Below are 27,916 nucleotides of genomic sequence, written 5' to 3' on the forward strand. Positions count from 1 at the left end.
CCGCGGCGCGGGCAGCGTTGAAGACAGCTGCTTCCGGCTGCCCTGTTCCCATCGCTGCTTCATCCTGCCTTTTCAACTTCCTGTGAGTGGGACGAAGCAGCGAGACAGACCTGGACAGCCAGAAGCAGCTAACTTCAGTGCTGCCCGCGCTGCGGCTTACTGCTGGAAACAGGGAGGAGAGATAGCCGGCCAGACCCGAAGAAAGGGAGGAAGAGCTCAAATACCTGACTGCGGGGACAGGGAGCCTCAAAAGAAAGCAACCAAACCTGTGAGCTACTTTTTCCACGTTCTTGTTCTTTATTGTTGGTACCATTTTTATTTGATCCCACTTATATTTTCAAACATGCCAGCTTGTGCAGCATACGCATATACACACAGAGGAAGTATAATAACAGAATAACTTTTCATAGGTAGAGTAGTAATTTGCTATAAATTGTAATCAGTGTGTGATTTGGAGGGACTGGTTATAGAGACCCACGTGTGTGTGTGGGGGTGCTGCAGTGGACCCACGGAAAGGGAGGGGGCTGCTGGACCCGAAGGGGTTGCTGAAGAGAAGGGAGAAAGACACTGGACCACTGAGGTGAGGGAGGGCTGGCTGGACGGAAGGGAGAGAGGCACGCTGGACCCTTGGGGAGCTAGGGCTGGAGGAAAGAGAGAGGTGCTGGACCTGTAGGGGAGGAAGGGACACAGAGGGAAGATGCTAGACATCAGGGAACATAGGAATGCATAAGGGAGATGCTGGACATAGGTGGAGGGTATAGGGATAGGCTAAGGGCTCTCTCTGGCCAGGGGGCAGATGTCCTAGTTGCACCTCCCTAACACCATCTCTGGCATGTGTGATCTTTATATTTTGCATCGTATAGGAGGAAATGTATATCTTTCTATTTCTGTGGTGTGGCTTCTTGTAGTTTTACATTAATATATGTTTATCATTTTTGGTCAGCTATTGGCATTTGTGTTCTGTGGGTGGGGGGGGGGGGGGGGGTGGCTGAGGTATTCTGTTAGCAAGAATTTTCTATGTAGCATTCTGTAGTAATTTGGCTTGTTCAGTTTTCCTGATAGTGGAGGGGATATTTGTGAGGGGAGACGGGGATTTTGTTGACCCTTGTTCTGTATTGTTTGTGATTTATAAAACAGTTATAAAAAGAAACAATATTCTGTACATGTTAATAAAATGATTTAAATATAAAAATCAGAATGAGGCTTGGGGATGGGGCGGGGACAAGGAAACATTTTGTCCCCACGTCATTCTCTACCTAGAGCCCTCCTAACAGCAAAGACCTGAGTAGCAGCTATACAGATAACCATATTACATCATCATATTAACACCAGATCCATCCCTGCTTTATCATCTTCTAGGAGCAGGGACTTTGCTGAATGCACTCTCCTCTTTCCCCTCACCTTGCCAGTTTTGATGTCTCTCACATAGATACCCTCATTCTCATTCAGGGGGATAGCCTCCCTGGTCAGCATCACTTCTACTTCCACAGGAGGCACATATTCCATAGGCCCCCGAATCATCCAGCGGTCTCCAGGCTTCCTTTCCACATCATTCCCGTCCTATGCCAAGGGGAGAGAAGATCAAACATCTGCAGTTGTTCTGCCCACACAGTTTGTGTTTGCATGTTTACATCATGATCCTGTGAGCTGTGATGCTCAAAGCATAACAGCTTTGGGCAAAGATCATATAATCTTTACTCTTATAGGTCGAATGCTGCATGTGATCCATTCTCTCCAAGCTCATTGAAATCTCCTTGCATTCATGCCTTAGCTCAGGGTGTAATTTTTTTTACCCTATTAGGTAATTTACTGTATTCCTCCTTATGAGGCAGATATCTCCATTTTAGAATCTAATCACTCTTTCCTCCCCTCTCTGCCTCTGTAAACTGCATTGTCTTTTTACCAATTATTCAATCATTCAGTCAGTCACACTCAACTGAAATATCTACATAACTCACCACACTTGTACTGACTCAGAATCATGGCAGCACTCTTGATTTCAACAATCTACAGCAAGTTCCTTGTTTGCCTATTTGCAATAAAATAGTTGAACTTAAGAAATTGAGTCATCTCATATGGATGCTGATCCGCTTGGTACCACAAAGCACTTCCTGTCTGTTGCAGAGTTCCACAGCTATCTGTCACTTACCTCATCCTTCTCTTCCAGGCACTCCAAGGCTTTCAGCACCAGCCCCTCCTCCTCTGATAAGATGTACACATTCTGGATCCCGTTCTCCAGGTACTCCCCAGGCTGCAGGAAAAAGGATTTCTCCCCCTGTAGGAGAACGCCAAGAGCTGTTTTAGTCCTCTACATGCTCACTCCAGCTCAGTGTTATGGTGTCCCGAGCCACAAGTTGCAAAATGGGGTAAATTTTCAGACAGCACAGACACTGGCGTTACCTTGGCACATTTTTTTTTTTAACTAAAGGGCAGTAGGCCTTTTGCACTTACCATGCATTAGGTGCAAAACTTTATGCAGGGTAAGTGCAAAGACTGTATGGTAAATGCAGAGGGCATGCCCAGTATCTGCCCTGCATTTACTACACAGGGCAAACATTTACTGCACAGGCACTGGCAGATAGCGTACTATGTAACACGGTTGCCAACCCAAGAAACATTCCTACTGCAGTGACAAACCTATACGATACAATCCCTGCCATCAAATCCGCTTCCCCCCAGCCCAACCCCCCCCCCCCCCCCCCCAATATCAGCCCTGACCCCTTCTGAAAGACCCTCCACCTGTGGGCCATCCCTGGTGGTCTAGTAGGACTGGGCAGGAGCAAGCCCCCTTCATTCCACCACATCTTGCTGTGGATGCAAAATGATGCCCGCTGACCCCTAGTGGTAGTATTGTAGTACTATTGCCAGCCTTCCAAATAAGGGCATAACTTATCCGAATCATGGCTAAGTATTGCCACCATCTGGATGATTTTCTGTCCTTCCTGCACTTTTCCCCTAACATAGCCCATAAATATATTGTTGATATTTAGCAACTTAAAAGGCCCAATATTATCTGTAAATTTTTTTTTTAAATACACGGATAGGCTAATTATGCATTTGCCAGGATTGCCTTTGAATCTCGATCAGATAGAGTATATTCATTCATTCAAATGGAACATTCCCTGATGAACCAACTCCCCTAACAATGGGTGCAGAGCCAATGTACTTCTGTACTTTTCAAATGCCTCCCAACCAGTGGCGTTCCTAGTGTCGACGACACCCGGGGCGGATCGCCGATGCGCCCCCCCGGCGAAATGACACCCCCCCCGGGTGCATGCTGCTGGGGGGGGGGGGGGGGGGGGTGCCGCGGCGCGCGCCTGTCGGCTGTGAGTTCGACTCGCTACGCTAAATTCTCTCGTTTGCTGCAGCTCCCTCCCTCTGCCCCGGAACAGGTTACTTCCTGTTCCGGGGCAGAGGGAGGGAGCTGCAGCGAACGAGAGAATTTAGCGTAGCGATTCAAACTCGCAGCCGATAGGCGCTCGCCGCGGCACCCCGCCAGCGGCGTGCACCCGGGGCGGACCGCCCCCACCGCCCCTTGGTACGTCACTGCTCCCAACACCTCCCCAAACTATCTCCCCTCTCCATATTTCTATCCTTGGTATTGCAGCCCTACTCATACCTCTCACCCAATTAGCTAGACCCTCAGTCCCCACTATTCCCCCACTCTTACACCATATCCAGTCCCCACTTACACTCCCAATACCCAGTCCATCTTAGGATCTGCCATCTTCTGGCCTCCCACCCAGATTCCCTGCTCTCCTGCATCCCTCATTCCCCCAGCACCTGCCCATCCACTTCCTTCTCCAATATTCATTGACCCTGTCTTTCCTCTTCATTACCTATCATCCAACCCTGCCCCCCCCCCCCCCCCACACTTTCCCACAGCATCAGCCCATTTCCAGTCCCTGCCTCTCCATCAATCCCCCTTTCCAGTTCCAATCAGTCTGCCTACTACCCCTGGATGAATCCTTTTACACAATAATGGCACCTTTTGCCTTTGCCCCTGCTGCTGTACTGCCCTTCTGATGGCTCTGCCATAGCATTTTTAAAAGATGAAGATAAGCACTTAACAGAAATAGAAGTTTTTTTTCACCTTTTAAAAATTCCACAACAGCCAGCATCAAAACAGTATAGTGGCAGGACTGAAGCCACAAGCTCCCACTGCTGTGAAGCGGCAGACTGCTGATACAGGCTTTTGGCACTTTAAGCCAGTGCCTCACTGGCTCAGTCCTCATACTGACACTGCTCCTGCTACTCCAAATAGACCTCACCACTCTCAGTGCAATCTAACTTGCTAATAAAAGGTAGGATTGGAAGTTGAGTCTACAAGTGTACTACCTCCATATAAGTCAATGCTGAAGGTTACAGAGTGAAGGCTGGTGGCTGCACTGGGATTAATGTTAGGACATATTTACCTTGACCACTTTCTTTTGGCCCAGCTGGGGTTTGCCATCCAGTCCCACAGGATCTAGCACGACACAGTATTGACGACTGTTGAGTGTGGTGATTTCTACAATGCCAACCACTTCCTCATAGACATTGGGGATGTGGGCCTCTGTGTCCTGCATGGTGACCAGCCACTCCTCCCCGACTTTGCGCAGTGGCCCCTTGTCCTCCCGAAATGTCTTTGTGGCCCGTAAGTGCAATGCTTTCTGCACGAGCGGGGAGAAAGGTGTGAGAGCCAGCAAGAAGCAGCAATGTCACAGTCAAGAGCACTTTTATAGGAAAAAATGTATTAAATACATACCTTTTCGGTAAGGATGAAGGCATCAACTATGTCCACAACTTCTTCAAAGACCCCAGGGAGATATGCACCCACCTTCTTCACGAGCCACTCCTCCCCTGCAGATATCAAAAGGAGGAATAAGAGGGGAAAAAAAGTGCAACAGGGAGGGGCAAAGAGTCATATACAGAAAGTACTGTAGAGCTTGGGACATTATGGCTAAAAGACAAATGTTAACACTTAGGCCTCAATGTAATAAAAAAACAAATTACAATTTACAATAATTTTTGGCATACATTTTAATTAACTCACCCATCAAAAAAGGTCTTAACACATGATGCGCTAATGTATTGGTGTGAGGGGGTTTACAGAACACTGCCCCACACCCTTAAGTTACCTCTTTAACTAGCCTGAGCCACATTAAGAGCACTGATCCTGCCCCAGCAGGAAGTGAGCTGGGACTGAGAGGGGTGGAGTCAATTCTTGTGAGTTTAAAAGACAGGGCCAGGCTGAGGTTAAGGAGGCCCAGGCAAGAAAGAACTGAGCCCCAGCTTACGCCTTTACTGAATACTTCTAGCTGCAGTCACTTGGCTGAGGTAAGCCAATCTTTTATTTCAAGATTTGCAAGCCTTTTTCTGAGGTCTAGCTGGAGCCAGACCTGGAAATCCAAAGAGAAACTCCAACCTGTGTTTGAGGCATGGCAATCACAGCCATAGACTATGTTTTCGGCCCTGTAGGGCACAGGCCCATGCTAAGACTTTTTTCCCCTCTGAAGATAAGAGTCTTTACCTTTGTTCTAGGCCTAGAGTGGAGGGTGGGCTCACAATAACATAGCAGGATAAGGTTGTAAACATGAAATAAGTGCTTTATTAACTTAAATCTGAGGCATTCTATGTTATTGTGAAGGCCCACCCTCAACTCTTGCTCACAGTATCACAATTGGGCATGAAAAAATTCATGCTAGACCCAAATAAAACTGGATGCAAAGCCAAGTACATTGGGTGATGCTTAAAAAATGGTAAAAGAGAAAAAATATTACTACTGGTTTTCAAACAGAAAAAAAACTGGAGGCTCTCTAGTCTGGCCCATAAGCCCCAAGCCAAAGGGACTCTGGTGAGCCTAATATCCCTCACCTACCTTCTACCATCAACCTCCAATGGTGCCTTCATACTTACTAATGAAAGAGAAAGCCTCCTCCCCCTTTTCTGATCTTCTTGTGTGGCAGTCATTTTAAACACTCATGGGTTCAGCTGGGTCACTAACTTCAATTGAACCAGCGCTATTTTTTAAAATATTCTTTTATTAAAGTCATATAAAACAAGATAATAGGATCAGAAAACCGTACAGTACAGAATGCCATTAAGAAGAAACCATCCACAGCCAAAGAACTTCCGAATTTTTCACATTTTCACCCAATTCCCACCCTTCACCACCACCCTAAAAGGTTACCGAACAACAGATACAGTGAGCTATCCCGATCTGAGTCATCCACTACTGACCAACAGATACATTGAGCTATCCTGAACCAGTACTATTTTTAATATGGCAACCACACAGGTGGAGCAAAGAAAAGAATAGGAAAGGGTCATGGTAACATCACAAGATAGAGGGGTACATGGAGGAGGTGGGGAGCAGATAGAATGACTATCCTGGGACCAGTTTGACTTTCTGCTCCCAAGATACAGTTCTACTGGAGTGGGGGTCCCAAATTTAGGTCTCCTGGTATCCCCAGTTTGGGGAGTCCAGGTCTCAGGATGGATGAATATATCTATATATAAATAAAATTTATTTTCATTTAAATAAATGGAAGGGGGAGGAGGAAAAAAGCTTTACTTCAATTCTAGGGTTGCTGTTAAAAATTCAGTGCTAAGAGGTGAAGACAAAGTTTGTTTGGTGCATTTTCTTGACTGAAAGTAATTCCACGTTCAAAGTCTTTTCCTTCCATCTTCAAGGAAGTATAATAAACTCACAATCACTTATTTTAACATGCACTGTAATGGCATTGAGCCCAGTATCAAAAAGAAGAAACCAGCCCTCAGAAATGCACACTAAAACCAAAGCTAAACCGTGTACTAACCTTCATGCATTTTATTACATTGGAGTTTTAATAAGCTAACAAGCCCTCCCCTCTTCCCTGGGCTTAGATAATATCAGAAGTTCTCCCCAGAGTGAGTTCTGAGCTGTGTTGAATGTCACAGGTAAACAAAAGTCATAGTTAAGCCCTGATTCTGACTAGGGTATGAGATCATGACATTAATTTTTCAAAACTCACTCATTGTTCCCTTAACTCTAGTTCCCAGCGCAGCCCTTGGTTTACCTGTCACCCGGTCATGTCCCTCCCGGTCCTTGCACTCCTTCCGTGCTCTCAGCCGGATGGCTTGGTTGTGGTGGATCACTGTAGCCTGAATGGTCTCTACCACCTCCACCTCCTTCCGTGGAATATATGTCCCTGGAGAAAATCAGAGAGGAGCCCTCAATACCTCAGCAGAGACTGAAGTCACTACACGATCCTTCTATAAACTGCCCCAAAATGCAACAGCCATGCTATAACAGGTCTGTGGTAGACACCACATTGGAGAGAAGCTTGCACGGTTTCCTGTGCTATACTTTTGAGGCAAAATACATGAAACACAGATACATCCTCAAATAAATACACTGTAAGGGGGGTAATTTTATAAGGGGTCATGTACTTTAAGCGGTCAAGTACATGCCTACGTTTGCAGTATTTTAGTCATTTATACGTATATGTGGCCACAAATGCATGTAAAATACCTTTTATAAAATACCAATCAGTACATAAGAACATAAGAATAGCCACACTGGGGCAGACTGACAGTTCATCTAGCCCAGTATCCTGCTTCCAGAAGTGGCCAATCCAGGTCACAAATACCTGGAAGAATCCCAATTAGTAGCAAAATTCCATGCTACCAATACCAGGAACAGCAGTGGCTTTCCCATGTATCGCAATAGCAGACTACGGATTATTCCTCCAGGAACTTGTCCAAACTTTTTTTAAACCCAGATACGCTAACTGCTGTTAGCGCTGTTACCACACCCTCTGGCAACGAGTTCCAAAGCTTAACAATTCATTGAGTGAAAAAGTATTTCCTCCTATTTGTTTAGTATTACATGTAACTTCATTGTCCCTTAATCTTTGTACTTTTTGAAAGAATAAATTGATTCATGTTTACCCAATCTACAACAGGATTTTGAAGACCTCTGTCATCCCCCCTCAGCTGTCTCTTTTCCAAGCTAATCTGTTTAGCCTTTCCTCATACAAGAGGCATTCAATCGGAGGCACTGGTAAGCACCAAGACCAATGACAGCATAAGGAGTGAGCTCTGAGGAATCTCATAAAAAGCAGGGGCGTAGCCACGGGCGGGCCTGGGCCCACCCAATTTTGGGTCAGGCCCGCCCAGCAGCAAAGTTCCTGACGGTGATTCCAGTCGCAGGCTCCGCTCGCACTCGCAGCGATTCCCACACGCTGCCTGCCGGCTGCCGCTCAATCTCCTTGCGCTACTAAGCGCTAACCCGGAAGTCTCTTCTCTGCAGCAGAGACTTCCAGGTTAGCGCTTAGTAGCGCAAGGAGATTGTTGAGCGGCAGCCGGCAGGCAGCGTGTGGGAATCGCTGCGACTGCGAGCGGAGCCTGCGAGTAGAATCGCCGTCAGGAACACTGCTGCTGGGCGGGCCTGCAAGGAGGGTGAGATGCTGCAGCTGCACGGGGGGGAGGGAAGACGGGGGACACAGCAGCTGATGGAAAGAAAGATGCTGCACAGGGGGGAGGGAAGATGGAAAGATGAGGCTTGGTTGGTGAGTGAGGGAGATGCACGGGGAAAAAGGGAGAGATGCAGCAAAGGGGTGGAGGGGTGAGGAAGGGAGAAGTCTTGGCTGTGTATGAGGTGGAGGGGAGGGACACATGCTGCATACAGAGGGGATAGGTGGGGAGGGGGAGAAATTGTGGGTATAGTGGTGGAGGGAGGGCGGAGCAGAGAAAATTTTGTGCCCACCCAGTTTGGGCTCAGGCCCACCCAAAACTGGCTGTCTGGCTACGCCACTGCTAAAAAGACTCTTTTTCCAACCTAATTTGTGAGTTAAATGTTGCTGCACCAGTTTTGTTAGCATTTATAGTATGTTATTTGGGAAAACTTTTAAAACAGAGGTGGCAAATTCCTTTTCTATCAAAAGTAAAAGACACAAAACCCGAGCCTCTATCCTCACAAAAAATGGCATCTGGCAAACTGGAAGAGCAGTAGTGTGCTGGAGCTGACTCGCACCGGCTCACAAGAGCTGGCTGTTAAAAAACACTTTGTGAGGCGGTTGTTGAACAGGCTGGTACACAGTGGTGTACAGTGAACATCTGTTTTTTTTTCTCCCCACTAAAGGTAACAGCATCGTCCTCATCTCTCCCTCCTCTATCCCCCCCCCCCCCCCCCACGAGTCCAGCACACCTCTCAACTTTCAATTACTCTTCCAGCTGCACTAGCAGTAACACTACCTGGCCAACTCGGAGTCATTTCTCTGCCAGATCCCGCCCACACGTAAACAGAAAGTTGCATCAGTGGGCCAGGACATGGCAGAGAAAAGGCTCCAGGTCGGCCAGGTAGTGTATTATCACTAGTGCTGATGGATGAGTAGTGATGTTTGAAGGACAGCCGGTGATTGGGGGTGGGGGGGTGGGGGGAAGCCCAACCTAAAGCTTAAAGCCCACCTCTTTGCTACTGCTTTCGACTCCTAACCATGACTCACTTATCACCCCTACCACTGCAATTTCCCCACCCCTAGCTGTCTGTTCGTCTGTCCAATTTAGATTGTAAGCTCTGTTGAGCAGGGACTGTCTTTTCATGTTAATTTGTACAACGCTGCGTAAGTCTAGTAGCGCTATAGAAATGTTTAATAGTAGTAGTAGTAGTAGGAAGGACTGGACTTGTGAAGTAGGGTAAAAGATTTGTTTTTTTTTTGGGGGGGGGGGCTGGGGGAGAAGTGTTGGATTTGCAGGTGAGGGGGAGAGGAGAGATATTGGACTTTTGAGGCGCACTGGGGCAGGAAAAATGCCAGACAATAGATGAGGAAACCAGGGAGAGAGAGGGGAGATGCTGGGTGAGGGGTGGGAGAGAGTGATTAAGAGAGAGATGCTGGACTGTGGGATGCAGGGAAGAGAGGAAGAGAGATGCTGGGCCTACAAGCACATGCGACTATAGAAATCCAAACACTGCTCCTTCCCGAATTGTGTAGGCACTAAACCACATTTAGCAAGCTTTCACTTCTAATATGCTATTTACTGCCTACATGGATAGGCTAGGTTTCCTGCAGCCTCTCTCCCCTTGAAGCCACTGCCTGAAAGAACATTAAAGCTGCATTTTTTTTCAGGGGGAGGGAGGAGGAAGGGGAGGACAGGGAGCTGCTGGACCATAGGGGATGAAAAGAGAGAGAGAGAGAGAGAGAGAGAAAGAAAGAAAGAGAGAGAGAGAGAGAGAGATGCTGAGCTACGAGTGTGGGTGAAGAAAAAGAAAGGACAGTCTGGGCTGGGCTACAGTGGTGTAAGAAGAAAAGATACTGGGCATGGAGGAACCTTGTGTAAGAGATTATGGGGATTTTCCAAGAGATGAGTAATAAAAGGATGGTACAAGAGGAGTAATGGGGAGTAGGTGAAAGATAAGTGATGAGGAAGCCAGGGAAGGAGTGAGACAGGAGGCAATAGAAAGTTGATAAGTGAAATATTAGGTGGAGGACTGAAGAGTGAGAGGGTAAAATTTGAGTGGGCAGACTCAAATTTTAGAGACTGAGCAGAGAAAATATGTCAAGAGATGAATTAGTGAGGAAATGAAAGAAGCTAGGAAGAAAGTTGAGAAAAGGACAAATGAACAGCACACATTGGAAAGAGAGCAGAAGACAGAACAGCAGAGAGAAACTGGGACCAAATATGATTAGAAAAATAAAATGCCCAGAATACAAAGGTAGAAAAACTGTTTTGTTTTGAATTTATTAACTGGAGTATGCTAGCTTTGGGAAATGTGTATTTGTATTTTGTTCAGTACAGGAGGAAATGCATTTCCATTTTAATTTCTCTCAGGTTGTAGTACCTACCTAGCTTTACTTCTTGGGGTTCCCAGTTTAATTTTGTCTTCATATTTATATTTCTAATGTGTGATCCCTTGTTCTGTATTTGGTGAGGGTTTGTCTTTGATTTGTGTGGTGTGATAGTCTGTTTGCATATTGTTCTACCAGTAGTAGTTATATTGATCTTTTAGATCCCCATGAACTATGTAGCACTACCTATTCTTAAGTAGGGTTCATGTTGCTAGAATCACAGGAATTAGTGCTAGAATTAGTGTTAAATCAGTTTGCTACATGTGTTGTTTTTTTCCAGGTTTTGTATTATTTTACAGTGTGCCTGATAGTGAAGAGATTTATGTTGCTATTACTCAGATAGCATAGAAAAGAACATTTCTGATTCTCATGTCAACTTCCATGGATAAAATATACTAGTTATGATCTGAACCTGTTGTTGGTGGGAGATTTGGTATTTCTGGATGCCAAGCATGGTTACATTTAATTCATAAGAACTGCCATACTGTTTCACACCAAAGGTCCATGAAGGTCATATAATGCAGTGTGTCATATATGCTAGCATTATTCATCAAGTGAGTCTGCTCTAGAGAATTCTGGCAACAATTACTATTACTGCTATCACTTACTATTTCTAAAGCACTACCAAGCGAATACAGCACTATAGCCACATCGTAACTCTGTTATGTCCAGCAACTAGGAAGGGTTAAGCTTCTGCTGGGCCTGTGCCTTGCTACGCTCTGATAGCCGTATTAAAATAATTCACTTCCTGAGCTCAGGATAAATGAGGGCTGTGCCTTTTCAGCTCCAATACAATTTTATTTCAGAATACTGAACTATATTTTGAACAGATTTGCTCACAGGGGTGAGTTTCGAGAGGCTGTATGGCCATATGGAGTTTACAGTAAAGAATATTGTATGTTTTAATATTATTTGTAAATCGGTTGCTACACTGTACCTTTGTACCAATAATATGTATAATAAAGTAAATTGAGGGGTTTTTTTTGGAAAGAGTCCATTGTTACATAAGAACATAAGAGTAGCCATAGGGGCTCATTTTCAAAGCACTTAGCCTTACAAAGTTCCACAGATTACAATGTAACTTTGTAAGTCTAAATGCTTTGAAAATACGCCTCATACTGGGTCAGACCAAGGTCCATCTAGCCCAGTATCCTGTTTTCCAAACAGTGGCCAAGCCAGGTCACAAGTACCTGGCATAAACCCAAATCATGGCAACACTCCATACTACAAATCCCAGGGCAAGCAGTTGTTAAACATTTACCAGAACACCACTGCGGAAGAAATATCACTGGAAACCATTATGACTGAAATACAGGCAATTAAAGAACTCATTGCTGATGCTAAAAAGGACACTGCTGAAATAAAATTAGAACTGCTCTAAAAAGTAATATGGCTGTCTTTCACACCGGGATGGATATGCAGCTGTCACTGAGCCAGGCTGGGCTGCTCTGGTCTCTCCATCAATCAAAGTGTTTCAGGTTGGATGGCTATTTGTATTTTGTTTGAATGTATTGTAAGCCTGAATTGTTTACTACATCTTTGCATTTTGGATTTTAAATTTTTTTAAAAACTTCTACAAATTAAACAGAGAAAAAAAAATCAAATACTCAAATCATACAGAATCAAATTCATAAATAAATCTTAAGAGGATATCTTTAAAAAAATATTAAAAGAAAAACATGTTAGATCCATGCATAAAATACATAATGTAGCCAAAACAAGTAATGAAGATACATCGGGGTCCTTTTACTAAGGTGCTATAATGGATTTAGGGTGTGCACCAAAGATTAGCATGTGCTAAATGACATGCCAATTATATTCTTATGGGCATCTTATTTAGCACGCTCTAAATCTGTTAGTGCACCTTAGTAAAAGGACCCATAGGTAAAAGGTACATGCTAATGTGCAGCTGATAAACAGAATTCTGCTGAATCGTGAGCTTGACAGTGGCATAGTGAACAGATCAATATAACAATATCCAGTAAGTCGTGGTGTATCATAGTACATGTATATACCTGGTTATGCTAGTATTCTAAATATGCACCTATTTTCCTTTATACAATGGCTACCTATATAGTAACATAGTAAATGACAGCAGATAAAGACCTGTACAGTCCATCCAGTCTGCCCAACAAGATAAACTCATTTTACATGGTATGCAATACTTTATATGTATACCCAAGTTTGATTTGTCCTTGCCATTCTCAGGGCACAGACTGTAGAAGTCTGCCCAGCACTCTTCTTGTTCTGAAGCTAACGTCGAAGCCCCTTAAAATTTACACTCAAGCCCATCCATATCCATTCAGTCACAACCAGGACGTAGACCGTAGAAGTCTGCCCAGCACCGGTTTTGCTTTCCAATTACTGGCGCACTATTGTAAAAATTATCCCCTCTATACTTTTAGTACCATATATACAAACGGCCATGCCTCTGAAGTTTCCCCAACTCAAAGCATGCAGGGGAGGACATCAGAAGACAAGGCAGTGAATGTGACTCACCAGGACCCTCAAAGAGCCACTCATCTCCTGCTACAAACTTGTCCCCAGCATCATCCTCAAAATCGAGCAGCGCCTTCAGATGTAGGGCAGTGTTTGCAATGACAATCTTCAGGGGTGTGATGCCCTGTGTGAAGAAAAAAAAAAAAAAATCAAAGACCCTGAAACCAAACAAGAAACAGGAACTTGGCCCACATCTGCTCTTTACATAAAAACAGTAAACCAAATACAATTAGGATAATGTGTAAGAGTGCAAACGCCCAGGAGCCAGTCTGCTTGTACAGATTTGAAACAGCACATCTTTTGCCAGGCACTCATTTCCTGCAACTTCTGCACTGAAAATTAAATAAAAAAGCTCATAAAGGAAAAATGTGTAAAAAAAAAAAAAAATTCCTCTCACTTGGACCCCAAATGCGTACAATTTCAAAACCAAGCTCAAATGTCCCATAGTACATTTAACAGAAGTTGGGGTGGGGGTGGGAGAATTTTATTTCTGGAGAATTTTTCCCAACCAGGAAATGAATGTCTCATGCATAAGATGTGGGATTTTATGGCTTATTTGGTTTTTTCTTTTGTTTTCACCGTAAGAATCTCACACAAAGCCTGGCTGCCGCCCCCCTACTGCCAGCGTTACCTGTTTCAGCTCCTCGCCTGGATAGAGTGGAAAGGGGTCCTGAGCAAGCCGGACCTCCAGGTCACCGTGACGCAAGCGAGCCTGTCCTGCATCATCAAAGAGCAGCTGCTTTTCTGCATCTCGAGCCACTGGATTCTCAATGATGCAATAGTGCCGCGGTGGAACCAGCACCATCTTCACTGGAGTGAACAACACCCTGAGCAAGAAGAGTCAAAAACAGACCATTATGAGGAACAAGACATATGAAAGCAAATTTTAGATACAATGTAGATATCGGAACTGAGACATCCAGGTCAGGATGTCTCAAATTCCACTAGCGTTTTACAAAATGGCTCTGCCGACGTAATCTTTTCTAAATTCATGTAGGAACAATGATGGATACTTATAGCCAGGGCCGCTGAAAGGGGGGAGGGGGGGCAGGAGGGACCCGGCGCCGCAATCCCCGATCTCACCCGCCCTTGGCTCCGTCGACTGTCCGCCACTGGGCCGGGCCCCCCGCATTGAAATCATTACAGCGCCTCACCTGTCACCTCGCTCTGTGACTGAAAGCGCAGCAGCGGCAGATCGGATTCGCCTCCCTTCGGGCCTTCCCTCCCTGTGTCCCGCCCTCGTGTGATGTAACTTCCGTGAGGGCAGGGCACAGGAAGGGAAGGCCCGAAGGGAGGCGAATCCGATCTGCGGCTGCACTTTCAGTCAGGGAGCGAGGTGACAGGTGAGGTGCTGTAATGATTTCAATGCAGGGGGCCCAGCCCAGTCTCTCGGTGGCCCTGCTTATAGCCCGCTACTCTCCCTAAAACTAGGCTCAGCGTGGGTTAACAAAAGAAAAACTATGAGACTGATTGTTTCTGGAAACAAAAAGATGAAGATGCTCCAATATCTACAGGAAGTGCATTCCAATATTTAGTCATGCAAAATAATGCAGACTTTTCCTGAAAACCTTTAAGTTTGATTCCTCTAAACGAAGGAACTCTCAGCATAAGATGGTAGAGAACATTATTCTTGTAGCTATCATATAAATAATGTGACTAATGAAGTCAGATGAGAAGGGCAAAAGCCCTCTAAAATCATAACAACAAAGCAACATATTTTTAAAAGTATTCTTGCTCTTATTGGAAGCCGATGCAGTTCAACCAACTAAGGAGATACATGGTCATACTTAGCTTGGCAAAAAATTAGCCTAGCAACTGTATTCTGGATCTAATGTAACCTTTGCAGTTGTTTTTCTGCGATTCCTACATACAGAGAATTACAGTAGTCTAGTTGCGACAACATCAACAGCTGTACCAACACCTTAAAATGGCTCGGGAAAAAATAAGAACAGACCAGCCATAGCTGTTCCAGCTTAAAGACCTTTTGTGACAGATTTTTAATCTGAGCATCCATAGTCATAGTAAAGTCTAGGATAACCCCTAGCACTCTTCTTTTACGATCTACAATCAACTGAGATCCATTGAAACATGAGACATAATTTGGAATATTAGTCTCACTTACACCATACCATAAAATCTTTGTCTTATCTGCATTTAGTTGAGCTTAACAAAGACCAAACACTTAATTTCCTCCATACAGTAACTGATTTTAGTAAACAAGCTATCTTGAGATAATCCAGTTGAAACCAATACGAAAATATGATATGCTGGCTACATGTGGTGGCGGCAGCATCCATTTGCAAACATTGGTGTCTACAGTATTGTCACGGTCACCCCAGTGCTCCCTTACCTCCGTGTCAGGGCCCAGTGTGACAAGCTCTGCTGCCCTCCGACCTGCTCTTTCCTCCGACCTTCCTACAGCTGTGCATGCTCGTTTGGTGGAGGCTGGATGGGGGTTGGCGCTGCTCAGGCCCGTCCCTCACTGACATCATCACCCTGGGCCTTCTTCTGCAGTTGCTACTCTGCTTTGCAACAGGTCATCCTGGTTCCAGCTTCCAGCACAGCTTCAGATTCCAGCCTTGGTTCCAGCTCAGCTTCTGCTTCCTGCCCTGGTTCCAGCCTCCAGCTCAGCTTCAGCTTCCAGCCTTGGTTCCAACTCCAGCACAGCTTCAGCTTCCAGCAAAGGTCCTGGTTCCAGCTCCAGCACAAATTCAGATTCAGTTCTGGGTACAGCTTCCTTCAACGCCTCTACTGGAGCAATCCCTTCTGCAGGGACTCGTCCGCCGTTTGCTACAGTCTGTCTGTCCCCTGGGCAGGCAGGCACTACTGTTCCACTACAGTCCTAGGGCTCACTCATCCTAAATCGTGACATATGTATGTGCCGTGTTGCCTCTGTTGATATATCTATGTTTTCCAAGCTCACAGAGTCCAATATCATTTGCCACCACTTTTGAGGGGGATAAAAATACTAGGGGATTTAGGGGACAATATCCCCTAATCCCTACTGTAGAATACTGCACAAAATGAGCACCTTTAAAGAACTTAGATGTCCCCAGGAGTAGCTGTGAATCCTGATGTTAATCTTGAAAAACCGCACAAGCCAAAAAAAAAAAAGGGGGGGGGGGGGGGTCAAAGCCACCATATCTGTTTTATAACAGAAGTGTGTGTGTATGTGTTCATATATATAGTTGCATATGGTTTACCTTCATACAGGACCCCTGACGAAGGCTACTTTGCCGAAACACAGCTCGTGTCTAGTTTTGCCTGTATGGACTATTGATGAATAAACTATTTGGAACATTAAACCTGTATGTCCTTGAAATTTGTTGTCTTTTGACCTGTGGGTTTGGAGGCTTCCATCCCTTTTTCAGCTTGTGCAGTGCAGCTTCTTGTGGAAGTGTTTTGCTCTTCTTTTTGTTTTTTTCTCTGATCTTGGAGAACAAATAGGTATTCCATTTCTAAAATGGGGAATATATGAGTATATATTAACCCCAACCTAGTCCCACTCAAAACACATCCAGACCATGCCTCCTCACCACATACATGTACTCTCAATCTGGACATGTATATCCCAGTTTTCTAAAACTGGGATTTAGACATGTATATGATAAACATGTCTAAGTGCCAGTTTATAACCACCTTTAATTTATATGTAACTTTTTATGTGCAGTGTGCTTGATTTATTACCCCAAGAAACTGATTCCTGTTATGAACTGTATCTTTTGGATCTTTTACCGCACTGAAGACCTCAATAGATTTTTTTTTTGTTGTTGTTATTTTCCTCCCACCTTCTTCCAAATTATGTTTTGAAGAAAGCCACAGCAGAATCAGAAGACGGCGTCCTTTTAGTGTTACTGCTTCTCCTCCCCTCATTCTAATGTGACAAGACTGTTGGGTCTCAGACAGTGGTGTGCTGGTAAATGTTTAACAACAAGCTCTCTCCACGGTCCACCTCTGCGCCCCCCCCCCCCCCCCCACATCTACCTCTGCACCCCCCCAAATTGTAGAGCTGGCTATAGCCGGGGAAAGAGCCGGGGGGGGGGGGGGGGGGGCAATGCATTACTCTCTCCAGGAAAAAAAAATTAAATGATCCCAGGTTCCAATCTAATTCATGTTTAATGTGGGATAAAATGCCATAAATAAATAAATATAAACTTTTAATGTTCAGCACCTGATTTTCAAAGTGGACATATTCCAAGCACTATAATGAAAATAAAATGATTTTTTTCTACCTTTGTTGTCTGATAACTGTTTTTCTGATCATGCTGGCCCAGTATCTGATTCTGCTGCTATCTGTCCTCTTAACTTCGTTTCCAGGGCTTCCTTTCCATTTATTTCTTTACTTTCCGCCTTTCTTCATCATTTCTTGCCCTACATCCGTAAGTAAAAACTGTGTCCTCCGCAGACTTGACTGTCCAGCATTTCTTCTCTCTCTCCCTTCCCTCTCCTCCATCCATGTCCAGCATTTTTCCTGTCTCCCCTCCATTCCTCTCTCTTCCCTCCCCTCTATCCATGTGCAGCTCCTTCCTGTCTTCCCTCCATCCACCCATGTCCAGCAAACCTCCTCTCTCTCCTGCCCTCCTCTCCATCCACCCATGTCCAGCAACCCTCCTCTCTCCCCTGCCCTCCAACTATCCATCCATACCCAGCAATTCTCTTCTCTCCCCTGACCCCCTTTCCATCCATACCCAGCAATTCTCTTCTCTCCCCTGACCCCCTTTCCATCCATACCCAGCAATTCTCTTCTCTCCCCTGACCCCCTCCCATCCATCCATACCCAGCGATTCTCCTCTTTCCCCTGCCCTCTCCTCCCGCTCCCATCCATGTCCAGCAATTCTCCTTCGCCCCCGCCCTCTCCTCCCACTCCCATCCATGTCCAGCGATTCTCCTTCTCCCCCATCCTCCCCTCCCATTCATATTTCACCTGCCCGCCCTCTTCTCCCCCCAACATCCCCCTTTTTCTTCCTACCAGTGCCACCCTGTGTGATTTAAATCTTTTTTATTACTTCCGTCGAAGTGGCCGCGTCATTGAAAGCCCTGCCTGTCTCTAGCCTTCCCTTCGTGAGTTTGTTCCCTCAGAGTCCCGCCTTCTGACCTCATTTCCTCTTTTCGCAAGGGCGGGACTCTGAGGGAACGAACTCACGAAGGGAAGGCTAGAGGCAGGCAGGGCTTTCAATGACGCGGCCGCTTTGATGGAGGTAATAAAAAAAGATTTAAAACCACACAGGGCGGTGCGGGGCGGGAACAGGCAAACGAGGGCTGTGGGAGGTGAGGTAAGCGGGGTAAGCATGGTTTGTGGCGCCCTCCTGCCACGCTTACCTCGTTTACTGGAGCCGGCTCGCAAGATCTTAAAAACAAAACAAAAAACTTAACAACCAGCTCTTGCAAGCCGGTGCGAGCCGGCTCCAGCACACCACTGGTCTCAAGCTCCCATAGCACAGACTTTCTTAAGAGCTGACGACACAAATGCCCGTCCCAGGAAGGAGGTCCTCAAGGACACTTTTAAGCAGGCTCCAGAGCCCCCCCCCCCAACACACCCACAGCACATACCCCACAGTGACAACTGAGATTGCACTTACCGCTCATTGTCCTGTCGGATGTAGGTCTTGGGCCCAGTTTCCACACGAGAGATGTTGTTGTTCTGGTCTAGCACATGGATAAAGTGGAAGGGGGGAATACGGATGATAGCTTCTTCACTCATTGTGAGGGTTATGGAGCTATGGAAGTCACTGGAGAGAGAGAGAGGAAATAATTTACAGAAACAAAGAATGATATGAGAAGGAAATTTCCTCAATACTAAAAATATTCTGTAGTTCTTACAGAATATACACTTGTTCCCAGCTCCTATGTTTGAGGCATATTACAATCATATGACATTAGTTTCTGAGAGTGCCCAACATCTGTTAAGAAGCATCAGAAGCAGCATTGCCAACTGTCAGCAAATGCGCTGACAGATTAAAAAAAAAAAAAAAAAAAAAAAAAGACGATATGGCTATAAAATAATTTCATGACAATACAAACATCATGAGCCACAAAGTCTGTCTCTGGTGTCGAGGGCTTGGGCTCAAACTCAGAACAGGGTTGGTAGGTCAGATTTACGTATAAACTAGGCAAGCAACAGCTTAGGGCCTTACGCTTTACTAGAATGGAAAAAAGTATTGAAACCCCAGATTTACTTCCTACTAAATTGACAGGGGATGGGGGGAAGCTCTTAAATATTGCAGTTTAGGGGCCACAATAAGCATAAATCTGGCCCTGTCTCTGAACTACTCGGGAATTGGGAATTATACCTCCGTCCACAAAGAGTCTGGGATATGAAATGTCCACATAAACAGGTGTGCACAAAATGGCGCTGGTAAGAAACATGTCAAAAATAGAAGATGGGAAACTCAAAAAATATTTACATGAGTTGGCAAACCTGATTAGAGTTCTGGGAACAGTACATGTTTCCCTAATAAAGGGACATCCTTTTAAAGCAAGAGATTACCACCACAAATAGAACCTCTCTTTGAGGCCATTGGATCACAGAAACCCACAGTGCTGAGGTGATACAAGTTTACCTTCCCTAGTATCATGCCCACGTTAAGGCCTCAGAGAGAAAATCCTGTACAGCAGTAAGATAAAGCCTTCATTTACAGAATAACCATCACAGTGAAAGGAAGGTGGGAAAGGCAAGGTGAGGCACAGTACAGAGGTGAGCGAAAGAAAGAAAGAAAGAGATCAGAAGCAAGGGAAGTGAGTAGGGACTGGGAGGAATAGAAATGAAGAGGGAGAGAGTGCGGAAAGGATGACGTGGGGAGGGCGTGGGCAAGGCCCTTTCACCTACAGGATTTGAGAGTCACACCTTGTACTGTCAGTACAGAGAGATATCATAGGGCTTCAATGATGCTTCCTCTGCTAGTCTTTCCAAATCTTTACCCCTACCCAACCAGAAGTGCTGGCATGCACTGAGATGTTAGAGTTGGTATGTGCTCATACATGTTTATTTGTGTTACAAACACTATCAGATTTGCTGTAACCTCCTTAGGGTGCTGAAGGGCCCCAGTCATGAACCAGTTCTGATATATAGCCCTCAATTCTACCACTTGCCTGTGCCTTCAGGCCCAGGATGTATTTGGGTACAGGGTGCTCTACTTTCTTACTACTTTTACAGCACTCGGATTTCTATCGTTATACATGAATGAGGAAGACACTTAGAAAGTGAAAACAGAATGTGTGTGTGCACCTTTCACTCTTCCCAGCCTCGAACTCTGCCTGTTTTCTGAGGCAGGCTCAGGAGAAGCTGTCTCTCAAGACTATGTCCCTATACTTCTAGAGAAGGCATTAGCCTGACAACACACACAGGCCATGGTTACTCGAACCCAGCTCTGCTCTACTGTGAAATCCCTACCAAAGGAAGGCAGAATCCTTTACCTTGATTGCAACATTCCCTGCCATCTCAGGACTGCCAAACTATCAGGAAAAATACATTTATGTAATTATTTATAATCCACACCAATATTCTAAGTGGAGTACAAGCAATACACCCATAATTAAAATCAAAACTCAAACATATGTAAAAAGAAACATATATTCAATGCATACATTACACAGTCAGAACATATATATATATATATATATATATATATATATATGATTCAAGTCCCTCTCCTCCGAGTTCCAAGCCCCCCTCCCTCTCCCTCCATCCCGCCTCCATTCCAGACCCCCCTCGCTCCCTCCGAGTTCCAGGCCCAGTGGCCCGCCCTCCCTCCGACTGAGTTCCAGCCCAACCTCTTCTCCCACTCCAACAGTGCTTCGCCTGCCCCTCGCCTTCCTGCATGCCGCCCAGAATTTAAAAGTCATCTTACCGGGGTCTCGGCGGCAGCAGTGAAATGCGAGCAGGCTCGGTGAGTCGACGCTTCAGCAGGCTGCCTTCCCTTCTCTTCGCTCTCAGCTCTGCCTCTGGTCCCGCCCTCATTTCTTGTTTCTGCAAGGGTAGGACCAGAGGCAGAGCGAAGAGAAGGGAAGGCAGCCCGCTGAAGCGCCGACTTGCCAAGCCAGCTCGCCTTTCACTGCTGCCGCCGGGACCCCAGTAAGATGACTTTTAAATTCTAGGCGGCATGCAGGAAGGCGAGGGGCAGGCGGACTCTGTTGAGGGAGATGGGAGAAGACGTCAGGCAGCGGGCTGGCTCCTGGCTGGGAGCTTCCGGCTTCCGGTTCCGGTGGGGAAAATTGCATGATGCGGTGCCCTTGAAGGCAGGCGCCCCCCTGCGGTGCTTACCGGGTTAGGCCGGCCCTGCTGCCATGGACCCGGATGATTACATTAACACGATATTGCGTTAATGTAATCATCCGGTTCCTGACTCCTGGCACACAGGAGTACTGGAGCAGGAGAGGACAGAGCGAGGGAGCAGCGCAGCAGTGATTCAGAGAGAGAAAGGTGCAGGGACAGGTGGCGCGTTCGGGGGGGGGGGGGGGGAGCGCTGCAGCAGTCCAGTCCTGCCCCGGGCCCAGCTATGTCTCTCAGTAGCCCTGATCCATACCATATGCCTTTTGCATTCAAAAAAGGCCTGAAATGCTTTGATGTACCCATGCATACATCCTACCCACCCCTACCTTGCTAGACTGTCATTGAAATGCTTTGAAGCTTCACTTATATCTACTATCAACTAACACATTTGCTTATTTCCGATCTGACGAAGAAGGGCAACCTTCGAAAGCTAATCAAGAAATGTATTAAGTTATGTCCAATAAAAAAAGGTATCATATTTTCTTTTCCATGTTTTATTTTGTTTGATTTCTATTGATAACCTTTAAGAGTGGACTAACACGGCTACCACACCTCTCTACTTAAAAAAAGGACTGAAAATTTATTTTTTAATTTCGATATTCTTCAACATTCTTAAATTGCATGCCATGGTATTCCACAATCTCGGAGCAATTACATTAAAAATTGAGTTACGAATCATAACTTACAATACTCTGGTAACAAGGAGACAAGGGCATCTCCAACAATGCCACACTGGCCGATCTCCAGGCCCTCGGTGGATGATAAATCTTAAGAGTGGAGGCAATGACCATAGATATACAATTATATAAAACTTTAAAACTAAAAGTAAAACCTTACATTTTATCCTTTGTTCAATGGGTAACCAATGTAGTCATTTCAGCACTGGAGTGATCCCTAACAGCAGCATTTTGGGCTACTTCAAGTGCTTTTAACATATTTTTTAGGTATCCCTATTAATAATCCATTACAGTAGTTAAAATACAGCATCAAAATACTTTGGATTACCAGTCTAAAGTTACCCACAGTTAATCTTTTAACCTTCTCATCCATCTCCTGACTCATTATCCTATGGACTTAATGCATCATAGTCAGCTTGGAGTAGAGAGCTGCATGGGGTTAGCGGGAATCCTAGGGATCCCTTCCAGGCCCACAGGACTCCTGTAGAGACCCCTCCAGGTCTGTGGGGATGGACACAATTCCTTTGGGGTTCCCACGAAGTGTAGTGCCAGGCCAGCTTACCTATCCTTTCCTTGTGTTTCTAAGCTAGCTTAGCAATCATAATAGCATTACAAAAATTAATGGATACGGTTGCTAGCATTGAAATCCCCATAAGCACTGAGGAGGGAAGTTACCAACATGGCCTACTGTTGAGTTGGGTTATTTTGCCACAAGATAGTCACAACAACAGAGGAAAACCTCCACAGATAGATAGAGTATACCACATATATAAAACTGTAGAGGAAAGAAGAAGAGGAGTCTCTTGCAAATGGTGTCCAAGGAACTTTAATTCAAAAATCTTCAGGTTATTTTAGCATAGGGGATGGGCAGAGATGGAGAAGATTACTTGTGGGGATAGAGGAGATTCCAGTGGGGATGGCAGGGATGGGTGAAATTTCTGTCACCATATAATTCTCTAGCCTGGAGTCCAGGATCATTCCCATGTTACGGAGCTGAAAAACCACTGAAATTGATTCATTATCAATACCGATATTAGATGGAACATCAGCAGGAGGATACCCCAACAATAACATCATTTGAATCTTAGCCATTTGTCATTAGCATAGAATCAAAACTGAAGGCCTAGACAGCCTAACAGTCTATATAATGTTTATTTGAAAACTTTATATACCACCACTTCTAGAGAAAGTTGCAGCGGTTCACATAAAAAAAAAACTATAATATGAATAAAATGGAAAGGAACACCAAAATATAAATAGAAAAGAATCATTCAACCAAAGAAACAGACACAACAGGCAAACTAAGGCCTAAGTATTTCCTCTGAACCAAACCATCGAAATACTGTTCCACTTAGACCAACTGACTGCAAATGGTTCAATAAAATTTGATAATCAATATTATCAAATGCTGCTGTAATACTAAAGTTACCAGCAACAACCTTTTTCCTTTGTGAAAGCCCACTATATTCAACAATGAGATCAATAAATTTATTTATGACACTTTTACCCCACATTAGCCTGAGAGGGACTCAGATTCAATGTGGCTTACACAATAATTAAATTAATGATATATTAAAAATTATATAAACAGATTATAAAGTACAATAAATAATGTAACATTGGCTTTGTAAAACAAATATAACGTGGTGAAAACCTGGATGCAACTGTTCTTATGGGTTGATGGATAGAGATGATGATTAAATCATAATTAAGTTTGTAAACAAAGAAGAGGATGAATAAATATGGGTACAATTAGGGCTAGATAGGATTAGGGAGGAAAGAAGAAATGAAATTAATTGTATGAATGGATAATGTTCAAATAAAAAATTTTTGTTTTCTGAAAGGCTAAATTGAAAAAAAGAGTTTTCATTAGGTTTCTGAAGGACAAGTAAATCATCTGTGCATTTACTTGTTTTTGGTAGAGAATTCCAAATTTTAGTACCTTCATATGTGAATCTGGCATTGTGAATTGTTTTATACATTACATTCCTACAAATAGGGAAATGCAGAATGAGATACTCTCTGGATGAGGAAATGGCATTACGTAGGAGTAATTCACTGAGATTGTTCATACATCCTGGAGCAGAACCACATAGAATTTGATGAATAAAAACACAGAACTTGAAAGATATTCTATCTATCTTTTATTGGTAACCAGTGCAGGTTATACAGAAGAGGAGTTGCTTTGGCGAAGCGAGGTGATCTACATATGAGGTGTGCAGCGGTATTTTGAGCAGTTTGTAATTTTTTGATAAGGCCGCCTTTAATTCATGCATAAATGGAGTTGCAGTAGTTGAATGTTTCTGTATCATGGTTCTGTCCAAATTGATCATTATCTAGTAAATCATTCGCAATAAAAAAATTCAGTAATATTGTCATAAACCACCTTTTAGTTTTGAGAGAAAAGGTAGTGATGAAATGAGTCTATAATTATCCAAAGATGAATGTTTAATGATGGGCTTCACGCAATCTGTTTTCAAAAAGATAGGCATAATTCCTAGGCAGATAGCAGATAGGATGAAACAGTTAATTCCTTATTTCGTTCATTGATTTCACAATTGATGGTTGAACTACATCTAAATTTACAATGGTACTGACAGTCAGTAAATAACATCTTTAAAAATAACTTAGGGGCCCTTTTACTAAGCAGTGGTAAAAGGGGGCCTGTGCTAGTGTCAGCGTGTGCATTTGACATGCTCTGAGGCCTCCTTTTACCACAGCGGGTAAAAGGCTGTCCATTCTTGACAAAAAGAAATGGCTGTGCAGTAAGTGAACCACTTACCGCACGGCCATTTCGGTGCAGAGCCCTTACCGCCACCCACTAAGATGGCGATAGGGGCTCCCATGCTAACCCGGTGGTAACCGGGCAGCAATTGCTGCCAGTTAATTCCAGCACTACAAAAATTGGAAAAATTCCTTTAGCGCCAGAAATGGTCCACGCTGGGGATGGGAACTACTGCCGGGCTCCTGCAGTAGTTCCAGGTTGCTGCACGCCAACCCTTTAGTAAAAGGGCCCCTTAATGTCCACAAAACCATCCTGAGTCACAGGGCCTGTCTGTAGTGCGGTAGATGGAAGTTCTGTGAAGCTGCATATCAGAGTGAAGTTTAGCACAGCAAGTCCAGCTATGTCCAAAATGGCAACAGTAAAATGGGCCTTTTTTTTTTAATCTAGACTAGTACAGAAAAAAAATATGAGTTGGTCTCTCAACAACTATTATTTAGTTGCCTGCTGCATTATTAAAGCATGATAACAGAGCCAAACGTTTGAAGAGAATTAACTTGGAATGTCAAACAAAACCTTTTCTGATTTGTATTTATTTCCTGAGGTAAATGTTTAAAATATGTTGAGCCACTTCCTCTGTTGTCAATCTAACAAAACTAGAGCTACTTCAGAGTATTGATTATCGTTTACTAGTGTGACCCCCCCCCCAACAAAATGCCCCTGGTTTAGGGCAGGGGGAGGGAGATCACTAAGGAAACAAGGGCTAGGATTGGTGGGTGGACATGGGAAGGGCCAGCACATTTGGCCAGGACCAGGAGTTAATAAAAGGAGTGGGTCTGAAAAGAATGTGGTCTGATTGTCCAACCCTGCCGAGACCTAAGTACCGAGGGGGAAGTCTTGGACTTATGGGTATTCAGTGAATGAAGCTTCTGCCACAGGGCAGAGGGTGCCTTACACTACTACTAGTCATTTCTATAGCGCTACTAGATGTACGCAGCGCTGTACACTTGAACATGAGGAGACAGTCCCTACTCGACAGAGCTTACAATCTAATTAGGCCAGACAAACAGGACAAATAAGAGATAAGGTAATTACTAAGGTGGGGATGATAAAATAAGGGTACTGAACAGGTAAGTAAGGGTTAGGAGTTAAAAGCAGCATCAAAAAGGTGGGCTTTAACCTAGATTTGAAGACGGCCAGAGATGCAGCGTGACCAACCGGCTCAGGAAGTTTATTCCAGGCATGTGTGTTGTACTTTCTCCTGACATTGTACGCCACATAGAGCCTGCCTTAGTGGGAATATGTGGGATATAAATGTTCACAATAAATAAATATGGTGCAGCACGATAAAAGGAATGGAGTCTGGAGTTAGCGGTGGAGGAGAAGGGTGCAGATAAGAGAGAGAAGTTCCTGACAGGAACAAGGAGTGGTGCCCGGGGGAAAATTCACCGCGGGTAAGAGAAGAGGGAGCCTCACTTCTAGCAGGACATTTGGTGGATGCTCGAAGGAATTCCTGATCTGGGATGAGAGAAGTATAGAGGAAACTATTGGAGATGATTAAAGACTGCTTGCATTTCTTTTGGCGATTTGGAGATGATGTCTGAAGCTGACCTGGAACTGTTATAAGCCCTAACTGTACATATTAATTTGTGGTTTTAAACTCTTTTCCAAGTCGCTATTAAGTAAAGCCAGTTGAAGTTTAACTCAACGACTGCTAGTTGTTCTTGAACAAGAGTGGACTTGAAAGTGTCCCAGAGAAATTACCCTTCTGCCTACCGGTCTGCGCCCAGCTCCCTGAAGTACAATCCATTTTATGACCCCTGGTCCTGGGTAATTGGTTTGGGGAGCTTAGCTGGCTGCCCTGACTGAGGGGCGGGCAAGGTTAACACTAGGTTGGGGAACTTCTCCTTGCACCTTTTCTAGTTCCTCTTTCCCTTACCCCTAACTCTGGATGCAGACATTTAGTGATACAGGTAGAGAGGGGAGGGAGGGGAAGATGAATGCCATTCAGAATACACATCACTCACAGACACAGACAGTATAAAACAGAAACAATATATTATATGACAAAAAGAGGCGCCCAGGAAATAAAACTGCAAACCTGAATACAGTCAAACTGTGAATATTGCAAAACGATTTATGGTGTTCTAGGGCGTGGTATTGGCTGGGTTACAAACCCATAAAGGGGAGTGAGGGATTGGGGATCGGAATGTAAGTTAACTCTTTCCTGTTTGCCACACAACAAGCCAACTACTGCTCCAAGGCCCATACCGGACTCTCTCCCTGTAATGTTTCGCCAACTCACTAGCCTGGAACCTTTTTTTAAAACTTACTTCCTCCTTTTTTGCTGGACTGGAGTGTCCATACTGTCAATGCTCCACTCCCGTCCCAACTAGTTCTCTCATCGCCCTCGCAGAACAGTTCCCAGCCCTCCAACTCTCGACAATCCTACCCTCTCTTCTTTTTCTCGTCTCAGTCCAAAACTGAACCTGGAAAAGATTTCTAATGGCAGCACTGGTTCTGCATATGGCCTGTGCCCAGTGTGTCATCAATAAAATAAAAAGGAATACACGTGTGCGGGTCTCCGTCCGAAACTCACCTGCTTGTCTTGCTCCCTGCAAGGTCGGCTTCTCTGCTTCGTCCCGAGATGACGAAGTTAAAAGTCTTGCACAGCCACTCCCTAGTTCCCTGCACCAAGAGGAGGAGGAGATTTAACTTCAATGGGCGGGGAGGTGGCAGAGTCGATTCCGGTAGGAAAGAAGGAAGGGTTTCATCTTGCAACACTGTCACCTCCCCCGCCTGTCTATTCTGCGTATTGCTGACTTCCTTGTCTGGCTTTCTCAGCCCCGTGTTGAACTCTAGCCTTGTCCGGCTCTTCTCCCACCTTGTTTGGACATTTTGAAGTCCTTACGTTTTGTTGGAGTTACACATGAAAAGT

At 44.8% G+C, this 27,916-nt stretch overlaps 1 protein-coding gene across 1 annotated transcript in view; it reads right to left on the minus strand.

Moving 5' to 3' along the window:
• Positions 1 to 27,659, minus strand: part of MVP (major vault protein) — a 37,634-nt gene extending 9,975 nt beyond the window's left edge. The window contains exons 1-9 of the mRNA XM_030208881.1: positions 27,578 to 27,659; positions 18,890 to 19,039; positions 13,942 to 14,137; positions 13,311 to 13,434; positions 7,041 to 7,172; positions 4,748 to 4,842; positions 4,416 to 4,652; positions 2,150 to 2,275; positions 1,402 to 1,560 (exon numbers count right to left, since the gene is read on the minus strand). Coding sequence (XP_030064741.1) covers positions 1,402 to 1,560; positions 2,150 to 2,275; positions 4,416 to 4,652; positions 4,748 to 4,842; positions 7,041 to 7,172; positions 13,311 to 13,434; positions 13,942 to 14,137; positions 18,890 to 19,011 — 1,191 coding nt within the window. The 5' untranslated portion in view covers positions 19,012 to 19,039; positions 27,578 to 27,659. The remainder of the gene's footprint in view (positions 1 to 1,401; positions 1,561 to 2,149; positions 2,276 to 4,415; positions 4,653 to 4,747; positions 4,843 to 7,040; positions 7,173 to 13,310; positions 13,435 to 13,941; positions 14,138 to 18,889; positions 19,040 to 27,577) is intronic.
• Positions 27,660 to 27,916: the final 257 nt, after the last annotated feature.

Source organism: Microcaecilia unicolor, chromosome 7 (assembly GCF_901765095.1).
Source record: "Microcaecilia unicolor chromosome 7, aMicUni1.1, whole genome shotgun sequence".
Lineage (NCBI taxonomy): Eukaryota > Metazoa > Chordata > Amphibia > Gymnophiona > Siphonopidae > Microcaecilia > Microcaecilia unicolor.